Raw genomic sequence first — 24,823 nt, forward strand, 5'->3', positions numbered from 1 at the left:
AGTAGCGGTTACACATGGCAAGAAGAGTAATAGAAAAGCTGCAAACTTAAATCGGTTCAATATTAGATTGCAAATCTATACTAATGTTTCTCCTGCTGAGATGGAGGCACAAGGAAAGTGGCACAGTCACTTAAGAGAGCCCAGCTTGTCACTTCTTTTTGTGAAAGGATTGGAACACCCACTGTCCCCTGGGAGCCTTTAGGCAAATCAGCCCCACTAGCTGCTTAAAAATGTGACTATGGCAGCCTTGTCAATATTGTAATTGCTCACAGAAAAACTTAAAAGAAAGAGTAATAAATTCATCTGGATATGATGTCATGACTATTTAATATAAGACATGACTGGATTCTCAGATCACTGAAAAGCAACTGCATCACTGTGGAAAATAAAATCAGTTCAAGCTGCTTGCCCATGGATCTGTAACATGTTCACAGTTTCTTACTGCCATAAAAATTGCTGATACCCCTAACAAAAACTAAAATTCCATGAATGTGAGACTAATGATACAGGAAAACACATTATGTATAGAACCAGGTGTCAAATATGTAGGAAGACATCCAATGTGCTGTTAGAGTAAAAACTTCACCTGCCACTGTCATTCTCATTAAAATCTAAACATTACTTTGAACTCTGAAATATTTCTGAACTAAGGAAGGCTTATTATTAATTGAATTCTTCTGTTCAGTTGATACTAACCTCATATGAGACTGATGGAATATATAAATGATATTATGTGTTCATATGCATTAGAATATTGCAATATTAAACAATTTTTTTGGCTTTGATTTCAAAAGAAAATAGCCATTTTAATAATTTTCAAACATATCTTCAAACAAAGGAAAAAAGCAAAATAAAGCATATTACCTTTTGATTCAACAGCACATAATGTAGGTTCCCAATATCCCTGTCTTCAGGGAATATTTTTGTGAATTGATTATATGTATCTGGCACATTGTCTTTGTTTTCATCATTTGCTCATATTGGAAAGGCATCAGTGTTGCATTTTGACTTCAGGATTATGTGCCAGTTTCATCTAGTCACTAATGACTTGTATTCTACTCTCATACACACTTGTAGATCCCATCATAATCAAACAAAGTTCTGCATTTAAAAAAAATATTATAACTGATTCCTATTTGGAAAATCCTACAGATATCAGCGTACACAGGCACACATGTACACACAGGTGCATGAACAAAGAAATATTCCATAGGATTTAATGGAGCTTTTGTTTTTTACAACTTATTCCAAATTATTCTGGAATTGTGCATTTTCAAGAGATGCATTGAATATTCTCTAAAAATCTATAGGAAAGATAGAATAATTTATTAAAAATAATGGAAATAAGAAATATTTACCCATTTGAGAGAAACATACAGAACTTTTCATAAGGGTGTTAAGTATGTGGATGGTGAATTACTGCTCAGGAGCAATGACTTAAAAACTAATTATTTCACATAGCTGGGTGATAATAGTTACTTTAGCTTTTTTTACCCTGCCACAATCATTGCAAAAAAGACCTATCTTAAATGGAATTTTTGCACAGGTCCCAGAGCTTTGGTGGGGTAAAAATTCACTTCAGAATTACAGTCTGATTCAGTTGTAGGTGCTATTGACTATCACATTGATTCAATGTCCTGCTTACTACAGCTTTGTACAAATTGTTAGATCTTTCAATTTCAAATCCACTGTAATTCAGTATACAGAAAACTTTCCCATTAGAGAAGATGACTTTTAAAGAATTAAAAAACAAAAGGGATTGTGATGTGCTTTGCAAAGAAGAGCATCCCACAGGAAAACAAGTTAACACAATGCAAATAGAAATTTTGCTTCTGTGTTGGATCTGCCACGATTAGGTTTTCATGATATTTTGTAAAAGTATAGCAAATGTATAGTATGCTGTTATTTTGGCAGGCATAGTCAATACAAAATGTGTTCCTTGGATGGGTCCTATCTGGAACACCTTAATCCTGTCCCAGCAATATTTGTGAAACTCCTGGGTCTTTCTCCACTCTTGCTACAACATATTGCTGAATAAAGCCATCATTTCCAAAGCACTGCAGGGTTTTAAGCTAAATTTCAAAGCTCTGCAGGAATTTCATGCTACACAACCCCCATTATAATCTGAGGGTATTGTGCAGCTTAGAAAGCACTGTATGGAAAATCTGCCCTTAAATGAGAGCTGGGAGGGAATAGATCCCATATTTGGAATTAGAGAAACTAAGAGAACAGCACCTATTCTATTACTCTTTGACAAGCAGCTAAAAGAAATGAAGAAGGATATATTTGCTAGTGTATTCAAGCTACTTTGTGCTGAGCTCTTGAAACAAAGCAATTGTAAACTAACTGCTTAACTAGGCAGCAGAGGCTTTATGGTCTGTTTGCATTTTGAAAGGAATGCAAAGGAGTTGAGTAAGACTTCTGGATTGATTTTCACTGTTTTTCACTCTACCTAGTGATTCATACTGATCTGTGCTGATCGTGATGGTTTTCAAGTAGTTCTGCTGTTACACTTTTCCTGCCATTTTGCAAGGCTTTACTGGCTCCAGGTATAAGTCAACATCCAGTCCTGTTTTGTATTCCTCAACTAGCCCATAGTTTAACATTGATTCTAAAAGGTAGATTTAACTAAACAGAAAAACATGGAAGTGACATCATGTACTGAGCATCAATCTAATGTTTTCAATCTCTGATAACACAGAGATAAAAAAAGGCCTAAGATCAGCCATGAAAGTGGGTATTTAATAAACAATCTTTTTCTTTATTTACTGAGTTTTGTCTCTTTAAAAAGTTTCATTTTGTTAATAAATTTAAAAAACCCTACAATTTTGTAAAAGTAGATTTGATTTTTAAAAGGTAGTATTAGCCATAAATTAAGTGATGAATGCCTGGGCTACTTTAGAACATAAAGAACTTGAAGATATGAGTACAGCAAGGGAGATAGTGACGGTCAGCTTACTAAAGAAAAAAATGCTATATAGTGTGACTTCCCATAATAGCATAGAGCCACACAGGAACAGGACAGTCACATGCCAGAATGGATGGTTTCCTGAAGGGGCTTCAGAACAGGCTCTTATATCATTAGATTTCTTTGTACCTGTGCATGAGGCAGTTTCTCAGTCCTACTCTGTGCCATGGGGCTGCAAGAATGTCAGCGACGCATTAGATTGCTGTCTGGCTTAGGATACAACCCTCAGCTAGGGCTACTTAATTTTGAGTGGAAGCCTCTTGAATTGATTCCATAATATGCAAAATATATTATATATGACATCACTGCATAGTATAATTCAATATTAAATATAAGTAATAATATAATCTCTGCACCCTGCAGCCTTTTAAACTATAGCTCAATAACAGAAAGAAGCACAAAACATTTCTTATGAGAAGCAATGCAATGGAGGACTCCTTGCACACAATATATGTCCCACTGGCACATCGTAAGAGTCTTACTGAGCTATCACATCTCATAACCACTCTTTATTTCTTTTCATTTTTCTATCTATGAGGCAGAGCTACTGCATTCAGTTTTTATAACTGAGCTTGAAATGTTCAACTTATCCTCGCTGAGAAAGGGAATTTGATAATTTGAAGGCAACAACAGAAGAGGACAGCCATTACTCTAAAGAGATTATCTGTTGAGAAGATTGACAGTTGAGTGAAAAAGTGGACAAGAAATGTAGAGAGACAAAGCTAACAGGAAGATTTCTGCCTCTTAATTTAGAAAATTAAAGAGAAATAGAAAAAGGGCATGGAAATATTACAGAAGGAACTTTCCTTCTTCTAACATGTAAATCCTTAAGGAAGTTGCTTCTATCAGCGTCCAGGTTGGAGCCTCCAACAGTCTAGAAATGTGATGAGCTCCTCTGTAAGAAATGATCTGGAAACAAAACATGCCCAGCTGGCCAGAGCCACTAAAGACTTGAATACTGTAGTTGGATACTGCTTCTCTTTCTTATGAATTTCAGTTCCTTACTACCATCAGAAAAAACTTCTCCAGTGAAATACAAATTCTGAAGAAAATCTATATGACCAGAAGGTAAAGTTACCACCCTGTAAGCTGTCTTTCTATTTGAAAATGAAGAAGCCCTGTGTAGAAGTCCATGAATTCCCAAATATTGGCTTTGATCATAATGTTGAATGACAAAGAATGAAACAATGGAGTGGATGAGAAAAGCCAGAACAAAAGCATAAGATTACAAATCATAATAGCAAGGCAAACAATTAATGAAGAAAGAAGATAAAAGAACTGAAGGGAAAAAAAGAAAAAGAAACAATGACTGATAAAATCAGAGACTCTGCAATGATAATTTTTCTTTCTTAGTCTTTAATATGAAAACAGATTATTTTTTCTACACGCACGCCTGAAAGAGAAATCTCCTTGCAAGGAGTTGATAAGAATGGAAAATGCAGCCTTTAAAACTAGGATCATGCTCCACAGCAGGGGCAGTGTAAAGTGGTGTGTGGCTCCTACCAAGACAGTGTTTGAAAAATTCTCTCTCCTCCTTTCTGACAGCCGGTGAAAGACATTATATGCTTACTCCTGCCCAATGATCATAAAATCATAAAATTTTTACAGTTGGACCTCTGAGATTATCAAGTCCAATTGTCAATGTAGCACCAACACTATGCTCACCAGTTACCTGCATTTTTCACACTAGGAAACTAACTAGGAAATAAAGTAATTTTACTGTGACTCCATTCTCCGCAGAGTCAGGAGTACCACAGCTCTGTTTTCACAAGAAGGATTTTTCCTTGGTGTTCAAGAGGAGAGAAATGGGTGGCTGTCTTGTCTACTGAGCATGATGGTCGGCTCTTCACCCAAACTCTCTATGGCCTGGAAGGCACTGCATACAAATAAAGACACAGTAACTGTATTGCTAGTAACACATTATTTTAGTTTCTAGTATTTTTCTTCCTAATTAGAAGTCATTAGCATATATAAACATTCTTTTTCTGAAATGCTTTGACCTCTGTTCCAATTTAGATTTTGTTATTTTGAAAGGTAAACAATCTTGAAAATATTAAGCAAAATGCAATATGTCCCATAAAGCTCAAAGAAACATAGATGCTTACCATACAGCTTCAGATGGAAAGCAAATGCTTCTGTATTGTTTTGAGTGTGTGTGACTTGTTTCTAAGCAAAATTATCATTGACTGAGCCCAGGTATTTTATTACATACAAATTATGACTTATTAAAGAGTGCATTAGTAGCCTTTTAAGGAAAATAAAATCCATTCTGTTATTTTATGTCATTAACCACATGGCTAACCACATGATTAACCCCTGGCTCTATGTCTCACTGAGTCTTGTATTAAAAATTTAATGTATATGGGATGCAAACAGTTCTCTTCTAAAACAATATGTACTAACAGACAATCTGCAGAAAAAAAAATAGTGCTTCAGTGGGAGGAGGTGAATTTTTATCTCGCACAGAGCTATCCACATGGAATGCACTAAAATCAGAGAACGTCTAAGAGCAGGGAGTATCTTAGGGGAAGTTAAGAAATGTACTCAACTCATTGTGACCACACATGGGGCCTTCCAACTTGTCATTCCTAACTTTTAACTTGTAAATCCTCGAAGAGGTTTCTTCTGTTAGATTCCAGGCTGGAGTAACAGACAAACCCTACGATAGTCCATGAACATGGTGGGCTCCTTGGTATGAAATGCCCAGCTGGCCAGAGACACCAGAGATTTGAGCACTGTAGTTGGATGTTGCCTCCCTTTCTTATGAGGTCCTGTGCTTTACCGTCATCACAAAATTGTTAAGTAGTGAAATTGAAATGCTGAAAAATCCTACATGATCAGAAGGTAAAGACAGTATCCTGTAAGCTGTCTCTTTATTTGAAAGTGGAAAAGGCCTGTGTAGAAGCCCCTGAATTCCGTAATGTTGGCTTTTATCATAATACTGTTACTTGCATGCTAAGTTTATAAAGTAGAAGTTGTGACCTTTCTTATCTGCTATGTGTTTCACTGGCATATCAGCTTTTGAGGCCTAAATATTTAACCACTCTAATCTGCTCTACACGTGGAGTGCTCAGTGGGTGACACTTCCAGACCAGCCGGAAGTTTCTGCTAACTCAAAAAAATAAATTAATTCTTTGGTTCCACTCATGTGTGACTGTATTAAATAGGAGCAAAGTTTGTCCCCTTCACAGCACTACTGCTTCTACTACAGCTTTTCCCTGTACATCACCCTACCCTCACTGCTGGGTGGAAATGGAACATCTTTTTTGCTCCATTTTATTTGTCAGGTTTTCACATCCAGCCTTCTTCATAACATCCACTGTTTCTGGGTACCAATCAACATTTCTATGGTCAAAATCCTCATTAATTGAGAGAAAACAGTCTTAGTGTAGCTGAATGGGTCCTCACCCTGTTTATACAGAAGAGCTGGCAGATTTCAATGTGCTGACATTCAGAAAGGAGTGCAAGGCAGATACATTTACTCAAGCTTTTTCCTCTGGGAGAGGCAAGTATGAAATAAGTTGAGGTTTTGAGCAGAGGGGAAAAGAAAAATGTTTATATCCATTAATAAATCAAATGGAAATTTTGTTGATGTTGGAAATACTCCCAGATCCTTAATGATAGGTTTATTTTTGTCAACAACAACAATAATTAATAATTAATGCTATATGTCTCTCAGATCCATCTTGGCAACTAAAATTAGCAAGTATAAAATGTTACATTTTAAATTATGTTCTTAGCAGGGATGTCTCCTACAAAATCTTGCAGACTATATCCATGTCCATCACACTCTGGATGACATGATATAGCCAAATTACCTCTGGAAAGTTTATTTGTACTCTCTCTGCTCCTCTGCAGGGAATTATGCTCTGTGACCTGCACAGATCAGATAGCTCTGCTTGCAGAGCCAACAGCTAAAATCAGTGCCGTCCTCTGAACATGAAGCAGCATCTCTAAACCAACCAGTACTTGCAGGTTTAGAGCAGGGTGGGTAATGTTTTATTATAGATCTATTCTCACATTTTAGAAGCTACAGTAAACAAAAGCCTCTATCACACCATAGTGAGAGAACCAGACTGCCACAGGGGAGTATCGTACATATGAGCCTAACAAGAAGTTTGGAGAAGAAGGAAGCTAGAGACTGCACTGGAGGACTACTTGTTTTGTGCATTCATAATCATCCATTCCTTTTTCCCCAATTTTCAGCACCATTTAGACAAGTTCCTTCCAGAAGTTTAAACTTTTTGTAGCACACTAGCAGATTTCTGCCCATCAGTTTCTAAGGGAGACAACTGAATCCAAGTGACCTAAACCAGTTCTTCTAGATGACACATGATGACAGGTTTAAATATAGAGAACAGAAAGACCATGAGCTGAGATTAGAAAAGCCCATCTGAGTTATTATTATTTAGCACTAGGAGAGTGTCACTGGCAGATACCACGGTCCAGTTGCACTGAGTGCAATATTTTGAATGGCGATTCTGTAAAGTGCTCCTTTGAAAAAAAAACCAAAACAAACCAACCTGATTTCTTTCTTTGGCTCTGCTTTGCTCATCATACCTACCCACTGAAATATTGAAACTTCAATGAGCTGAGATCCCCAGAGGCTCCAACACATAATGAAGTTATCATGGCATAACAAGTGTCATATGAGCTGTATCAATAACTTGCGTGCATGCTCCTAGCCATGGCAACTGCAAGGCAGCACAATTTGGCTTAGTTCTGATTCATTTCAGGCTTTGCATTTGCTACTGGAAAAATGTGTGCACTGGGATTAATGCCACAACTCAAAGATTTGAACACTTCCTATTTGCAACCAACAGAAAATTTCCTACACTTAAAAAGATACATCTGATTTTTTAATGCCTAATGTTTAACAAGGTCAGATACATTCATGGCCTATGATTGAGTCTTCTCATTAACATTTAAAAATCTCTCTAGAATATGTTTTTACTAGTGTTAGGCATTATTGCTGAATCTTCTTTCCAAAAGGAAGAATCCTTTAGAAGTGAATGGAAGCAGACACTTGATCAGGTTGAAATCTTACATATTTGTTTCTGCAGTGATTTTATCAGCTGTGGTTTCTGAATAACTACAAGAGACAAACTCAGTCTAACAACAGTTCTTGTCCATCATTAACACTGTCTTGATACAGAGGTCTAACAATTATTCCTAGCAAAACCATTTTTCTTCCACTGTAGTACAACTGCAATGCCTTGTCGGATCATTCAGTTCAGTAAAACATTATTACTATTCCGCATTTACTTTAAAAGATAAGCAGTGTCATAATTAAGGTTTTATAGAAATAATTAAATTGCTAACACTCAAGCATGAATTCTGATTGACTTGACATAAGAGGATATACAGTAAAAGACAGAGACTTAAAAGCCCTCTTAAATATAAGAAGTGTAAAATCTAAATGCAAATAACAACAGCTTTACAATTAATCCTATCTTTTTAAAACCCAAGTTTCAACAGCTGTACATTCTGACACATGAGTTTCGTTGTCCTGTATGGCTCAGCTAAGCTTGTTAAGGAAGGCATCCTCTTTCTAATCTTTCACTTAACTTTAAATGGTATTTAAAGAATAATACGTCCATTTAGATTTCCATCTTAAAGAAATTATTTAGCAAGTATGTGATAGGTGGCAAATGCAATTTTCATGAAATGGAAAGCATAGTGCAGAAATTATATGCCATGCTGCTAATTAGAGACAGATATGTAATCACTTACTAATGGAACAACATTTTGTGCCAACCTTATTCATACTTCCTTCCAACTGCTGGACTCCTTATGCCAGATATATTTCAATTTTCTTCAGGAGAGAGAGATGCTAACATGTTTTCCATCCTGTTTTTAAACCCAGAAGTCTAGTGCATACTGAACTTTCTTGACATTACAGCAATTCTATCAGTTTTAACAGCTTGAGGCCTTTTTATTACAAACATGTACACTTCTCTGCAGGGTTCTGGAAATCTCACAATTACATTCATTAAAAATGTCCATGATTATAGCCAAATGCACGCTTTGTAGATTTACCTTTACAGTTTCCTTTCAATAATTTCAAAAATTATTCTGAGCATAATTTTCTATTAAATTCCACAAAATACCTACTTATTCATCCACAATGTCAGTTTGATATAAATTTTGACAAAACCATTAGACGAGAAAAATATTAGAGCACATTTACTGTCAAATTTGTCAGTACCAGGCTTAATGTCTATGGTATGACTCACTGAGATTCAACAAAATAAGCATGTATGTCCATGAAAACAAGTATAAAAAGGTCATGTTTCAGCAGCAGTCTAAAATTAGAAGCATTACATGCCTTTTACATTAGCACCAAGACGATCTCTAGGTACATAATTTTGGGTCCCTGGTCATACCTAGAAGTCCCTTTATTTGACAAGCTGAGCATCCCTCTCATGACAAAACCCTGCTGTGATCCAGAGAGTATACCCACATGGGTCTTGCTCATGTCATAAATATGCTCAGATCACGCTTGCTGAATGCTGATTTCATTGACTGGGCACACAATGATCATCATTTCTTTCTCAGAAACAAAAAGCAGGAAAGGACAATTCATGTGATCATCCTTGCCCTTCCATCTTATTGTTAGCCTCAGTCTAGAACAGAGATTTGCAAACTGTTTGTCCCATTTCTCACAAAATTTCACTTAACATCGCCTTGAAGAAAAGATAGAAAGTGGAAATGAGAATGAAACTCTGATCAGACCAGTCAGTGACCAAGTCATTTTCTGATAAAATGCTCTAATTGGTGTGATTGCAAGATAGAGGGCCTAAAACCTGTAACCTAGGAGAACAAAAGGAAAAAAATACAACACTGTACAAATGAACTTCACAGTGCATGTCAAGGTTAGAGCATACCATATGTTCCTAAAAATATGCAGACCCAACAGGGAGTTGCAGCGATGTGTAAATAAAGATCAGTACAATAGGTAGACAATCTTCTGCAAATTTACATTATTATTTGTTAAATGATAGTCCTTTAAAAGTGATTATGTTTTCTATTGTTTCATTCTGCTTTATAGAAAGAGTAATGATGCAATAATTATTGTTATAGGGCAGAAGATTTATATTGCATTTATCTCAGGGCTGTGATTTTTGATGTATTATTTTACCAGACATCTATTAAAAAAAATCTTACTGTGTTTTTGCATATGTTTAGGTCTATGTGACAAAGGGTTTTCATGCCTACATTCTTAAAAAAGGTAATTCACATATGAAAATCCATTGGAAATTCAGCTTTTGTATTAGAATAAAAAAAACCCCAAGTAACTTGGTTTTGATGTTGCTGTTGTTATCATTCTTACTTAAACTCCTTAGTCTTGTGATGCTAATTGCCATGGTAACTCCATTTTAAAATGATTTTTACTATTGCTTAGAATTGTTTATTGTTTCCTCTTTCTTAAAAGTAAGATCATGTAAGTAAAAGACACGAGCATTTAACTGTTTGCAGACTGCTCTATTTCCCATTGACTACCTTTCTATTTCTATTGAAATTCAAAAAATAGGCAAAAGGGAGGTGTGAAAAAGATGTGAAGCCCAAAAATAGCTGCTTGAGTCATCAACAGATTGAAATAGTTCAGAAAGTTGTTTGTTAGAGAATGAGCTATTTTCCTTAGAGTTGTGGGGGTGAATTCTAGAAGAGAAAAAACTACTCGAAACAGGTTGTGGTGATCAAGGAGGAAAAAAACCACACAATTCTGGGAAGAGTAGGACAGCAGAGGGTTACCTCAGGAAAGTCTGAGCTAACAGAGCAACCTGTCAGTGCCTATAGAAAGGTCACTGACAAGATGAAGCCAGGTTCTTCACAGTGATGTGTAATGGGATGACAATGGACACAAAGAAAGAAGAGGTCCACACAGATCTACCAAAATACATTTTGACCATGAGGACAGTCAAGCTGTGGATCAAGTTTCCCAAGGAAGATGTGCCATTTCTCTGCCCGCAGGTTTTCAAGACTTTACTATCATATAAAGTCCTGAGCAACCCCTTTCAACCTAACAGCTGACCCTGCCTCAAGAATGAGGTTGGATACAGTTTCCAACCTGAACAAATCTGGGATTCTAAAATAGTTCAAAGAGCTTTTTAAAAGGTTCTGTGGATAGGAGACAGAGAACACATGCTCCTAAAATCTAACCAATTTCTTCTCTGTAACCTGCTTACAATCAAAATGTCTCTTTTGTTTAGATATAGCAAACTGAATGATAAAGTTGATGTATTTTGAGAAACAGTCTGACAGGCACTTTTGAGAAGAATGTTACCTTCTCCTCTGAGGCAGGTAACAGTAACATGAATGACAATGTTTAGTGATCTTGGCTAAGAAAGATCTGCTCCCAGAGGTTCTCTTGAGAATCTAAAAGCTGGTAGTTAATTCAGCTGATGTTAACAGGTTTTGTCAGAATTTGGCATGGTAAAACAGCATTGCTTAAACAGACCTACTCCTGTAATAGTGTTTCAGCTAAATTGGCTTCTCTCCCTTTGGTTGTTTCTGCGTTTCAATACACAGCAGACAGATGTGTGAGGTGCAGTGCACTCTGAATCCTGACCTATTTACTCATGTGTTTCTGGGATGGATGTCTCATACCAGAGAATCTCTGGGTCAGCTGTTCAAAAAGCTGTTACACACACACACACACACACACACAAAAAAAAAAAAAAAAAAAAAAAAAAAAAAAAAAAAAAAAAAAAAGACAATCACCAGAGTAGGTGTTAATTTGGAAGTCAGATACTGACAAAAATGGAAGAATGTATTTTCCCAGGCTTCAGCTTCTTACTTAAATGGAGGGTATTCCCTTGAAGTTCTACAGAAAGACTTGAAATATGGAGTGCAACTGCTTGACATACTGAATTCCCTACTTCCTCATTGATTTTCTAACACAACCTTAATGCTGTGTTAGCATCATTTCTCTGTTCATTCCATCTGCTCTGAGGTCTCCCCCGCTGTTTCCTAGGAGATATATTGCCACGATGCCTGCATCTGTAAGTCAGTGGCAGATATGGGGCAAGAGCCACGTGGTTAGAGGCAGCATTAGTATCACCTGAACATTTGCAGGTTTCTCAGGGGATCCCACCACCCACCGTCTCTCAAAACCTGAGGGAGCTCTAGTTTTGCCGTCAGCTACTTCAGAGTGCTATGGGAATGGGATGCTTGCCTTCTCAGTGTCTTTCCACCTCGACTTGTTTCTTTCAACCTAACACCTCTATTAAAAAAAATAGCTAAAAGTGGATTATTTTGGTCCAGTCAGTCTATTTAGTGAACATTCTAATCTTATTATCTACACATTTTTACAGAGTTTTGCTTGTTTATGATGGCAGGCTACTGACAGTTTATGTTATAGTGATCAGGACAGGCCTTTTTCATACCCTTTAAGGTATGGTCTAACAGATGAATTTAAAAATAAAATAGTAAGCATAATAAACTGTATATTGCAATTAAACATGAATGACACAGAAAATCAGGGTTATTAAACCTTGCATTAATATCTCCCCTTTTCTTTCCATAGTAGGCACACAGAAACCCAACTATGGCTAACAAAATGCACTGGGTCTTACAGCATTTTTAAAAACATGTTTTAAAAATATTTAAAAATATGACACTTTCTCACAAGTGACCCAAACATCAGCAATGAACCCTTACTTATAGCCAGTATCAGATTATATAGAAAATAATTACATTTTTCTCATATGTATAAGGAATTCCATTGTTTATTTCAAATAATATTTATCTTTGCTTATTTCACAGGAAAATAAATATACAGGAATTTTTTATATCAAAAAGCAAACATGTTTTTGTTTAGGCAAAATTGTGAAAAAACCAGGATATCTTCTGAACTCATACAAAAGAACAGAAAATTTATGACAAAAATCCACATCATATTAATCAATAACTTACGGGAGGTAGAGAATCTATTCATTAAATGAGATCAGAAACATAGTAAAAGTTTATAGCTTAAACGTTAAAGGTCCACATATAGAAGAAATACAGCCATTTTTTTTGATGGCAAGAAGAACATTAAGAAACATAATATAGCAAGAGTTATGATACAGTGAAAGCTGTGAATCACTGATAGATATTTCCTAAAAACACCTGTCAGTTTCTTCAAAATAAATATTTTTAGTTTGAAATAAGTGTAATCTTTACAAAGTAATGATTTTGTAGATTTTAGGGACATAGCGTAGGTTTTTGTGAAATAACAGATATTTGAGCAATTAGGTTATAAATGAGAAGTTTTACTCTTCCTTACTTCAGGAGACTTAATTTCAGCGTTAAAACTAAATTCAGTTGTTAAAGTATAGTAATTGCATATTGTCAAGTTTAAATATCATTATGTTACTAACATTTAATAGTGGAAAGAAAATGAAACAGAAAGAAATACTAAAGTAAATTAATATTCTTCTCATGCACAGTATAACAACAACTATATTTAAACAAGACACATAATTAATTTCATAATATTTTTGCAATTTCAGCCTTCAGTGACCTGTATTTCAAAACAGGATCTGACAGAACAGAAATCTTACACAGTCTGAAACATTAAGAAAGCTTTGAATAAAGTTCTGTGTTTTGAAAGGTCTAGGGAAACATAATGAAAAAAGCAGAACATTTCTCAGCTGTGTCCTTCAACAAAACGCACAACATGTTTTGCTAAGAAGTAACAAAGGGGCAAAGCTTTTCTGTTGACAAAAGGCTTTTAGCTATCCCAATCCAAACCTTACAAGAGAAACCCTACTCCTCTCCATGACTTCCCTCATGAACAACTCTAAAACAAGCTGAGATGACCCACGACCTAGACCTCTGTTCTACCGTTGGTACCCTTAGTTACTTAAACTGGACAAAAAATCACTTTTAAACAGCTAATAGGAAAAATGTAAAATCTTTTGTAGTTTGAAAGAATATAAATTCCTTCTATATGTCTTCATTAAATATTTTGTCCATTTCTGCCCATAGGAGGTGATCTATTTTACTGAAAAAAGACAGAACTTAGTTGAACCAAAGAGAATGCAATTTTCAAATTCACTTAGCTTTCATTAAAAGAAACTTTTGCAAAAACATTGATGATATAGTCAGCTTTCAAAGAGCAGAGCTAAACCTAACATAGATATTCTAGAATATCTATGATTTTTTTAAACCAGAAAGAAAATAATGAAAATCTGCACTTTTCTAGACCAAGACACTCAGTATTTTTTTCTATGCCATAGATGTCAATGGGTGTACTAAAACAAGCCACAGAAATTTCTTGGAGATTGAATAGCACCAAAGTTAATACAAGTAGTTTATGAAGTGTTTAATACAGATAAAGGAAACCACAAACTGCAAAGGAATCAACAATATGCTGTTTGCTATAAATATATCTTCGTTATGCCTAATTTACATACTGTTCAACTTTAAACTGGAATTCAGCTTTGACGGCATTTATGAGGATCTTCCCCAAAAGGAAATATACACAAATATAGAGCTACAGAGAATTTAAATTCAGAGCAAAACTTAAGCATAGAAAAAAAAAGGATATGCTTCATCATGTGGATGTTAACTAGCTGCCCCAACAATATAAGTATAGTATAAACAGAAGAATGAGAATAGAACAGAGTAAACAAACTCAAACTTGGAATATTATGTTTCTCAGATGTTCTCCAATGCACTAAAAAAAAAAAAGAGCTCATCTTCTTGCCATAAAATACTACTTCAGCCTTTATTCATCAAACAATTTTTGCTGACTTGAATACTATATTGCTTTAATAAAATATTCCCAAGATTTCTCCCAAAATTTTCAAACACTAAAAACTCATATGGTTTCACTTCCAGTAAATAATAAAATCTAAGAAACAAATCTAAAATATTTTTAATCTTAAATCACAAGTCAGGACCTGATTTTCTTTCTAAAGTTTTCATTTACAGATTTAATTTTCCAGCTCAGCAAAATGAAAATGTAATTTTTCCTACAGTTGCCAGCACTGCAATCTAGATGTATGGACTTAAAATCAAACACTGGCTTCTTGGGATCATATATGATCTTGAAAATTTAAAAAAAATCAGAACTTGAATTCAAATATATCTGATGCCTATACACATCCCTACTTACAAACACAGTGAAGTCATAGCCAGATATGATTGCTTTTATTTGAATAAATTTTCATTAAACAGTGCTGTTAGCTGGGCATTTTTGTGGATGGTGCATTCACAGGCCAGCCTCTTAGAGCGACAATATATTCATATATCAGTCAACATTGTGATAAAAATAGTTTTGGTTTGTAACAATGGAAGTCTTGCTTTGTATTTTGCCTTTGAGCCATTAGAGGTGCTCCCTGGCTAGAAGCTGCTGGTTGTTAGATGTATCAAAAGCAAGATGTGGACTCAAAAAGAAGACAAGTGTAGCAAGAAGTGCTATTTACAGTAATTTTTCAGACTTCATATTTAAATTATAAACTTTGTGATGTGTTTTTTTTTCTGTCAATTATTTCCTTTGATATCTGCATTTTTGGATCTGTTGGTCACAGAAATATGCCAGTGTAATATCTCTGTATTTTGAGAAGTTGAGGAAGCAGAAGTGAGAGAGATCAAGGAGATTAAGTTTAATAGAAAAGAACTGGATTAACAGCATGTTTTAGTTCAGAGTTCTACGAGTCAAGTATCAGAGAAAGGCTGCCAGCATACCTAGGAAATGTGTTATCCAACACAGTTGTTCTGATGCCCTCAAACTCTGATCCTACAGTGGCAGTGTACACAGGAACTTGCATCTATTGAACCATATCTTGAAATGCATTCTTGAAATGCATAATAAAATAGTATATATGAATAGATATGTTACTACTGAAATTCTAGGGTGGATTAATTTTATGTACTCTGGTACTCTGAAGTTTTTAGTACATTGCTTTTATCCCCCCTGAATAAAATCTGTGAGAGTTACATGGGTTTCTTCTGGAAATCCATATTTTGTTTATTTGTACCTCTTCACACTTTCAAAACTTTAAAAGCATATTAATATCGCGACTCCACCAATTTTCTAACCATATGTGCTGGAAATGAGTATGCTTGGTTTGGATATGTTTTACAAAGTACATCCATGTGACTTGCATTGAATTTATGAGAATTCTGGCAGCTAAAGTGCTAAGAAGTTACTTGAAAAGAAGTAACGATTAATTACAGGTATGTTGTAGAAACATCAGTTCCTATAGCAGACGATGAACATTATTTTGTTCAACATTAGAAAAATGAAGCTGAGCAATGCATTAGGTAGTTTAATACAGTGGGGAAAAGAACTACTTTACAAGTACTTGCTTACTCCAAAACTTCACAGCATTCTATCACATATTTCCCAGTTAATCAACTATACACTATTTTCTATTCCAAGCAATCCTGTAGTTATAGTTGATTCTAAGCAACCACTTATTGCCACTTGTGAAAGCTGCCTAGCATCACCAGGCACTGGGTGATTCCTCAAGACACTTGCAAGCCTGCTGTTCTACAGGAGAGGCACAAATGACAATGATGTTCAGAGAACAGATTATTAATAAATCAGCAATACATCACTAAGTAAGGTATGCAGGGTTATTACTTTCTTATAGCTACATCAGTCAGAGATCTAACAGTTCTATGGCTTGTTATGATGTCTGCTTCTGCACATTTTCAAGAATCGTACTCTAACTTCTAAGCAATTTCTACTTGCCTTTCGAGTACCAGTGTGTTAATAAAAAGACAAAAACACTGTAGCACAATCCTATTACAACTATTATAATGAACCAGATTTTGTGCTTTTGATGTTGAGCCTTTGAACTTTTTTGCTTTGAAATTTAGTTATAAAACACACAAGTCTACCACAGAGAACACAGCTTATCTAGAGGGAACAATACCAAAAGGGATTTTTGGAAGTGAAAAATAGACTATGATGGTAAATATTTTCCCTTGTCTCTTAGTATTTTACCAAACCCACCAAGTCCTATGAGTATAGGACTAAATGAATGTAATCATTTAAGTTAAAAAGAAATAAAACAATGATATTAATATTTAAGGGAAAATTTAATATAATCCATCTCATACCTTGTTATGTGTCTGAGTTTGTCCAACCAGGATAAGGATATTTGATGAGATAATTGACAGGCAGAAATTGATTAGAATTATGGACCTCTCAGATCTGATGTACCTGTTCAAAAAAATAAAGACAGGTCACACATTTTCTAAAAGGAAAACAACTAGTAAGTCACACAAAGCTTTGATTTAGTTCTTGCATTAACTATTGGAGATACTCTGAAAGAGAGGTGTTCCCTTTCATGTGCTCAGAAAGAGTATTAGAGAGCTATGACAATACAAATGAAATACATGAATACCATATATGAAAACCATGATATTTTGACAGATATTTCACAATTTCCTCTTAGTATCTTGATATATTTAAAAAATAATCTACCAATGATTCCTTTAAAAACCGCTGGCAACACAGTTCTAACACCATACTGATAATAATGGGCTTACATGCATTCATGTCAGGAACTTCTAATGCTCTCTGCTTGTCCCTGGGAATATTCACAGCTGGCACAGACCACTCATAATTACTACCTTCAGCAAAAATATGGTGATTTACATAAACAGAAGATTTGATCCAACATGCATAAATAAGATGCAGGTTGGTGGATGATACTATGGCAGTGAATTTTGAAACATGTTATTGAGATAAGGATAACATTAATCTTGATGTTCCAATAGTACTGTAATATCTTCATAAGACTGAATGCCAAAAAATATCCAAATGCGTACAGAAAGATTAAATTATAGCAGTGAACATCACAGTCACCCTTGCAAACTTATCATATTCATTTTACAAATATGCTTAAGATGAAAAAGTCAAAAAGTCTTATCACATATTTGCTCTCAAGATGCAAGTGTTCTCGTTTTTCTGTATACAGCCTTTATATACTACAGGACAGAAGGAGAATGATTATGGTTACAAGCAAAGTACCTTTCTGACCTGATTTTTAGAGCTGCTTACAATAAATGTTGACTACTAAAATAAATGAAAGTTAAGGGCCCTCAGTTCCTCTGAAGACCATGCCATATCTTTATATATTCTACAGCCTATACTATATGCTTCTCACTGTTGCTGTCTCCTCCTGAGATGTACACCCATGGCTGACTCTGAGGAATTAATAAAAAAGGCTGTTGAACCCACAGGAAATGCTGAGCTTTGGATATGAAATGAATTATAGAGCTTTTTGCTTGCATATCAAGAGATGCAGCATTACATTTTTTTAGTTAGTCAGAAAAACCCTAATACCACAATCCACATTCTTCATTAAAATATAGCAACATTCTTAAGGTTAGTTCTATGTATTTGCAAACAAATACAAGAAGTCCAGTGCCTCTGTTCCCACAGAGAGCACACTGCTATTTTATAACTTGTAAACTATTAATTCACCTGGGCCAATTCTCAACACTGAGTGCCCATGGATTACAAAGGATAACCATAGTGGTTGAGTAAATACAGTACAACAGGAGCCCACAGCATTCACTTAAGCCATATCACCTAACATTTTATCTTCATCTAGTCACAGAATCATATAATTGCCAGGGTTGGAAGAGAATTTAAAATCACCTAGTTACAGTCCCCTCCCATGGGCAGGTTGCTCCAAACCTCATCCAAACTGTCCTTGAACAGTTCCAGGAATGGGGCATCCACAACTTCTATGGACAACTTGTTCCAGTGCCTCACTACCCTCACAGTAAAGAATTTCTTCTTTGTATCTAATTTAAATAATGGAGTAGACCAGTTCCACTGAGCATGACAGTGTTTCTATCCAAGTGCTAAATATATCAGGGAGTGCAAAAATAACACTATAATTCTTCAGATGGGAATTATATCCTGAAATACTCTCATTCTTAGTTTTGACAGACAAGAACTGATAATTTTTCATCTTTTATCATAACTTATGTAACTAGATATTCTTAATAATTATATATATTTCTAATCTGAGTCTCTGTGGTACATGAGTGATAGAGAAATGGGTGCAAACTATCAAGCTGCTTCTAAAATCAAAACTCTATTGGTTGATTTTATATTACTCTAGAATTTATTGTTTCATCCCCTTGTTTCTTATTACTTTCATAACAACCCATTTTACTTTAATTATTGAAAAAAGTTAAATAAGAATCCATGTTCACTTTTAAAAAATATTTACTACTTTGCATGGCTTCTCATCTTGCTTTTCTGTTCCTTCTGCAGTAAGACATTATACTAATTCTCGTTACTTCTCAGATTAATTTACTCTGTAAGTATTTATTGCACTTTTAAATCAATATAATATTTTAATATTGTAAACTCAGGATGGAAAGAAAATCTATCACCAGAATGTACCACCACACTACTTAAGACTATTTAATTTTGTGGTCTTTATTCAAACTTTTAACTGATGTGAACAAACTCAAAATCAGTTGACTGAACTCCCTAAGCCTGCCACTTTGATATTATTTTATTTATAAATTTTGTTTAAAAACATTAATTGGAGAAAAGCAGCTAAAGATGTAGGCCAGAGGCCTCACATGAAATATATCACATATAAGAATCCTGCATTTAGCACTATGAATACCCCACCAAAGGAGCAATACCATTTCCATTGAAGTGGAGAAAGAGAAGACTGAGCAATACCATCATCAACTGGCCAAAACAGTAAAACCAATCAATCACATCAACAAATGCTTCAAAGCATGCACTACATTTTCCTCCTTCCTTCCCCCACACTTTCCAAACAGTAAGTGTGGGCTCTCTTTATGTTTTAATGAGACCTTTTTAATGGTCTCTTTAAACTGCAATTCAAATAAATATAACAACGTATTTACATTTAGCTTTCTCAACCTGTTACATACCTCCATAATGCTGCATAGACAACTGCTAGAGTGATCAAGGCCAAGCAGGAAAGACCACTGCCTACTATTAAGGTCACTGAGGGTGTACCAGATGATTCCATGATCTGTAAGTTACAACAGGCAATCATGAAGAAAAAACATCCTCCAGCAATTAAAACAAGTCCAAAAAAAAAAAAAAAAAAAAAAAAAAAAAAAAAAAAAAAAAAGCAGAAAGACAAACTATCACAGATAGTTTCAGTAATATTAGTTATGAAGAAGAAATCAACTTAATTCCAAAACTGATCCCTACATAACTCCGAGATCTGCATAATACATTCCTCAGAGGCCTCTGAGCTTTAAAATGCCTTGTAATGCCTGCATGATACTTTAAAAAATAAACTAGTAATATTACAGTGTAACAGGAGACTATGATGTTAACACAAGTTTAAATGACTCTCCACTTAACATCAATTAAAAGGTATACTTCTCTTTAGAAGTAGCACTATTTAGAATTATGCATTAAACAAACAGCTTGGTTTCACTCTAATATATTGAAGATCATCCAGTAATTTGTCCCATAATTTGATTCATGCTTGTTGCAGAATGCCCAAACTTTCTGACTTTTAATAACTTTGACTTCAATCCACTATTCTCACATGCTTAATTTCCTTGGGCCTATGACTGCCTAGAAGGAATGGCAGGATATCTATGGCAACAGTAGCATAAGCCTTCATAAAAAAAAGCTACAAATTCAGAATAATTTCATTTCTACTCTGTGTATTAACAAAGAATGAAAATAAATGAATGACCTTGAAAACAAACTAGCTTTCCCTGCTATAAAGGAGACTATTATCCTCAGATATCAGGTCAGCTTTTTCCATCTCTCTATATATGTACTCATGTTCTGAAATAGAAATGGGTTTTTCTAATAAATATGGAAAAAAAAACAGATCTAAAAGTTTTAAAGGATATCATGCCTGGTTTACATAAAGGCTTTTTAAGCTTCAGGGATGTATTGTAAAGTACATTTATCCAGATATCTTTTGTCACCCAAATAGGATATAAGACAGATGTACTTTTAGGCCAGATCTCAGGCAGAAAGTAGTATGTTATTTCAACCACTTTTTTTCCAAATGGATTTACTTTGCTATTAAAAATAGTCTGTTTGTATGTTTCCAAAACCAGGAAAATGAAATCATGCTTTAGCAGGATAACTTCACAAATATTTGCTTTTCAGCTGCTTTTACCTTCAAAAATATTGGGAGTGTCTGGTCATACACTTAATGTCCCCTCTTTCTCATGAAAACTTGATTATTTTTCTTACATCATATCAACAGACTACACAGAAAATCTGTGCTGAAAATGTCCAATGCAGATCTGCAATCTGTTTAACTACAGTATCTAGGGTTTTCCTACCAAGAGCAATAATAGAGACCTGTACATTCCCTTAATCGTTCAATACAAAAGTTTTCAACACATTTGCACCACAATTACAAGGCTTTCTCTAAAAAAAAAAACACAACAAAACGACAGAGTTGGAGATCATGCAAATTTCACTAGGATTTAGTTGTATCTCAGAATCTGGAATTCATTTATCTGAGACACTGTAGACACCAGGAGACTAACATTTGATTACCTGCAATATTAAACAATTCCTCAATGCAACGTCTGCAATATACCTGAGAGGAAAGCTGGACCAGCTCCCCTCTCCCCCCGCAGTCCTCCCCGCATCCCCTTTTGCATTAAAACTGGATTTTTTCCCCCCCTCTTTGTTACTTACTATTTCTCTAGGTTGCTGAGCCAAAATGGCGAAGGTAGAGAGACGATCACATAAGCATTTCGTATGGGATGCATCGGTAAGCACAGTTTTACATCCCTGGGTGGACCAGGTTCCCAAAGAGTCGTTCCTGCAAAGGAGAGAGAGAGGAGGGGGTGGGGGAGATGGGGGTAATTACGCCTGACGGCCGGTTCGGTGAGGAGACAATGCAGCGGGGGCTCGGAGCGCGGCGCGGAGTTCCCGGACAGCGGCGGGGACTTGTTGTGGGGCAGGGCGGGCAGGGCGCGGAGCTGTCCGGGCGGCGGTGCTGAGCGCCGGGCGCTGCTGCGGGAGCCCCGCCAGCCGCGGCAGCAGCCGCCCCCTGCGCTGCCAGCCACCTCCGAGCCTCACCAGAGCACTGCGAAAAACTCATCGGGGGAAGAGGGGGAGGCTTTGTTTCTCTCTCTCTTTTTTTTTTTTTTTTTTTTTTTTTTTTTTTTTTTTTTTTTTTTTTTTTTTCTTCCTCTTTTCCTACCGGCTCTGTTTCTGGTCTTTTGTGAGAAATGTGATGTTCTGTAGTTGCGGTGTCTTTTTCGGTCCCTTTCTTTCTCCGCTCCCCCCCACCCCCCCAGGCCCCCCACCCTTTGGTGTGTGTGGCTAGGTTAAAAGCATGTGGTTCTCAAACGGCTGTCTGGGTTATGCCAGTTGGACCGGGAGATACCGGATCTTCTGTTCTGACTGCTATTTTTGCTGAGGATTTGGGATTTTTTTTTTTTTTTTTTTTTTTTTTTTTGGTTGTTGCTTTTAGCTAGCAGCCTTAGAAATTTCACCCTGGAAACGGCAGCATCAGATGCCTCCAACTCTTGCCTTAGCTCCAGCAGAGGGGTGGATTTCAGTACAGCAGCACACATCACCAAAGAGACACACGAGTTCGCCCTCCAGACATCACTCAGTCAACTCGCCTTTCCCTGGCTCCCTCCCCGTTCTCGATTCTTTTTCTCGGGGTGGCAGCACCAACCTAACCCCAAGCCAAAGCAATCGTTTGGTGGCATCTTCCACCAACCACCCCTAAACAAAACATGATGATTAACACAGCCCCCGAATTCAATTAGACATTCAATATGCTAATGCGAGGTCTGAAACCCACCCCAGCAGAACAATAAAAATGGTATCAACCCACGTTTTCTTTGTGCAAGCAAGGAGAAGGAGAGGGAGAGACAAAAAATCATCTCTCCTGTTTCCTGAACTGCAGTGGGGAGGGGGAAAATATTTTCTACAGGAAAAGGGCTTTGGTTTCAACTAAAGCAAACATATTATCTTTACATGTGTTATATTTGGAGAACAACTGGGCTTCTTTTATCTTTTTTCCCCTTCTTTCATGTCTAAGGAGCAACTGCAGTGACTCTGCTGCCAGCAGCAGCATGTGTGCTGTCAATTCCTGTCCATTTCACCTCAGGTCACTAAATGACTTTAAAAAAAAAAAAGAAAAATGAAGGACAAAGAAACAAAGAGGGAGAAGAATAAAAATTTTCAGTCCCTGTGACCACCCTTGTTTCACCTCTTTTGCCTTGACAACACACCTCTGTAAGTGATTCTATATGCCAGGGCCCTCATGCAAAGGCAATTTGTTATCCCAAGCCTGCTCTCAGAGTGCAGTTCACCCCAGGCCACCTCAGCATTTTGTGCCACTAGTTTTTGAACACACCAGATGTAACCCTTACACACTATTGTCTTCAAAACAGAATCCTGTAATAAACAAAACAAACAGCAACTGAGGGAAACAATTGAGAGAAAATCACCAATTCTTCAAGCCACTAAAGCAGTTTATTAGCTTTCCCTTGCAAATTGTGTCTTTCAGAGAGCCACAGGCTAAATCAACATCCACTCTGAAAAATAGAGTTACATATTTTAAAATCGGAAGCATTATCTTCTGGATAACTTCAACAATTTATTTTATTAGCTTTCTTGTCTCTTCACTTACTGTGGCACACAGTTAAGGCCAAATGAAATGTGTTCATCTCTGCTGATTAAATATTAAGGATTGATAGGTAAGAGAAACTGACGTATTATAAAAAAAAGGATGGTATTATTCATCCTGAGAATAAGATTTAATAAATTGAATTCACCCTATGCTGAAAAGCATTGGATGCACAATACATCCAGCACTAAATCCTTGCAGGCGGTGTCCAATGCACAAGAGTTAAACAAGTTCTAATTATAAAATCACAGACACTAGTTTAGTTTAAAACAAAGCATCTATTAAAATTATAATTATATTTAAAGTACTATAAATCATGGCCAGGCCAGCAGGTTTACAGTGGCTCATTCAGTTCTTCAAGTCACTTGCACAGATTACAAATTTCCAGTCATAAACGAGCCACAAATACCACACGTATTTTGCAAAAACTTTTCAGTACTACTGAAAATTCTGTAGGATTTCCAAAAGTAGTCTGAAATGAACAAAGCAGTCTAATTGAATTCCAAATAAGACATCATGGTAGGAGCAGTGTCAGTCTAATATGGACACATTTTACATTTTATTGTTAGTTTCTTTCAGTGATACATTTCAATTTCTTGCTTAACGCATTATGTTTTATATGTTGCAAATCAAAATTTATTAAATAAGTTTCTTCTTTCTTCTTATCAGTGCAGTTTAAAAAAAAAGCCTCATTAATAAATATATTTGTAGTCTGTTGAAATTATGTCTAAGAGAAGCTGCACAGAATGTGACATTAACTCCATGAGAGACTGAGTAACGAGCAGGACCAGAAGAAAAGTGTAACTGCAATTTGTTGCATGAGGCTCATGCCAACAAAACAGCAAATGCATGATTACTAATTCCCTCAGAGATGCTGGGAATTTTGACTTGTTGACATAAAGTAATGATTAGGTTTTAGGTATAAGTAAATAAGGAATGGAAATATGGAATTAAAATGGCTATATTGCACTTAGTACATCTCAGTGCAACACTTTTTACGAAGTACTCCATCTGTGATCTGTCCCTCTTGTAAGGCAACTCTTCTGGTCTAACCAGAATCTATCTCATACTTAGAAGCTTCATTTCTTTTTGGTGTGATTTTCTTTGACTATGTGTCTAACATTTAGGGTTATAATATGAATATGCAAAAGGGCACCTATTATTCCTGTGGATCTTTCTTGTTATGCAGAAAGCTATAAAGGAGTGACAGGTACTATTAACACATGTTCTATTTATATCAAGGGAAATTATTGAATTAAAAATA

General features: G+C 35.9%; 1 protein-coding gene across 1 annotated transcript in view; it reads right to left on the reverse strand.

Annotated features, from left to right (window-relative positions):
- ADGRB3 (adhesion G protein-coupled receptor B3) overlaps nt 1-24,823 on the reverse strand; it is a 445,728-nt gene that overhangs the window by 75,063 nt on the left and 345,842 nt on the right. The window contains exons 17-19 of the mRNA XM_083856501.1: nt 21,606-21,732; nt 19,847-19,950; nt 17,030-17,132 (exon numbers count right to left, since the gene is read on the reverse strand). Coding sequence (XP_083712627.1) covers nt 17,030-17,132; nt 19,847-19,950; nt 21,606-21,732 — 334 coding nt within the window. The remainder of the gene's footprint in view (nt 1-17,029; nt 17,133-19,846; nt 19,951-21,605; nt 21,733-24,823) is intronic.

Source organism: Zosterops lateralis (assembly GCF_965231275.1).
Source record: "Zosterops lateralis genome assembly, chromosome: 3".
Classification (NCBI taxonomy): Eukaryota; Metazoa; Chordata; class Aves; order Passeriformes; family Zosteropidae; genus Zosterops; species Zosterops lateralis.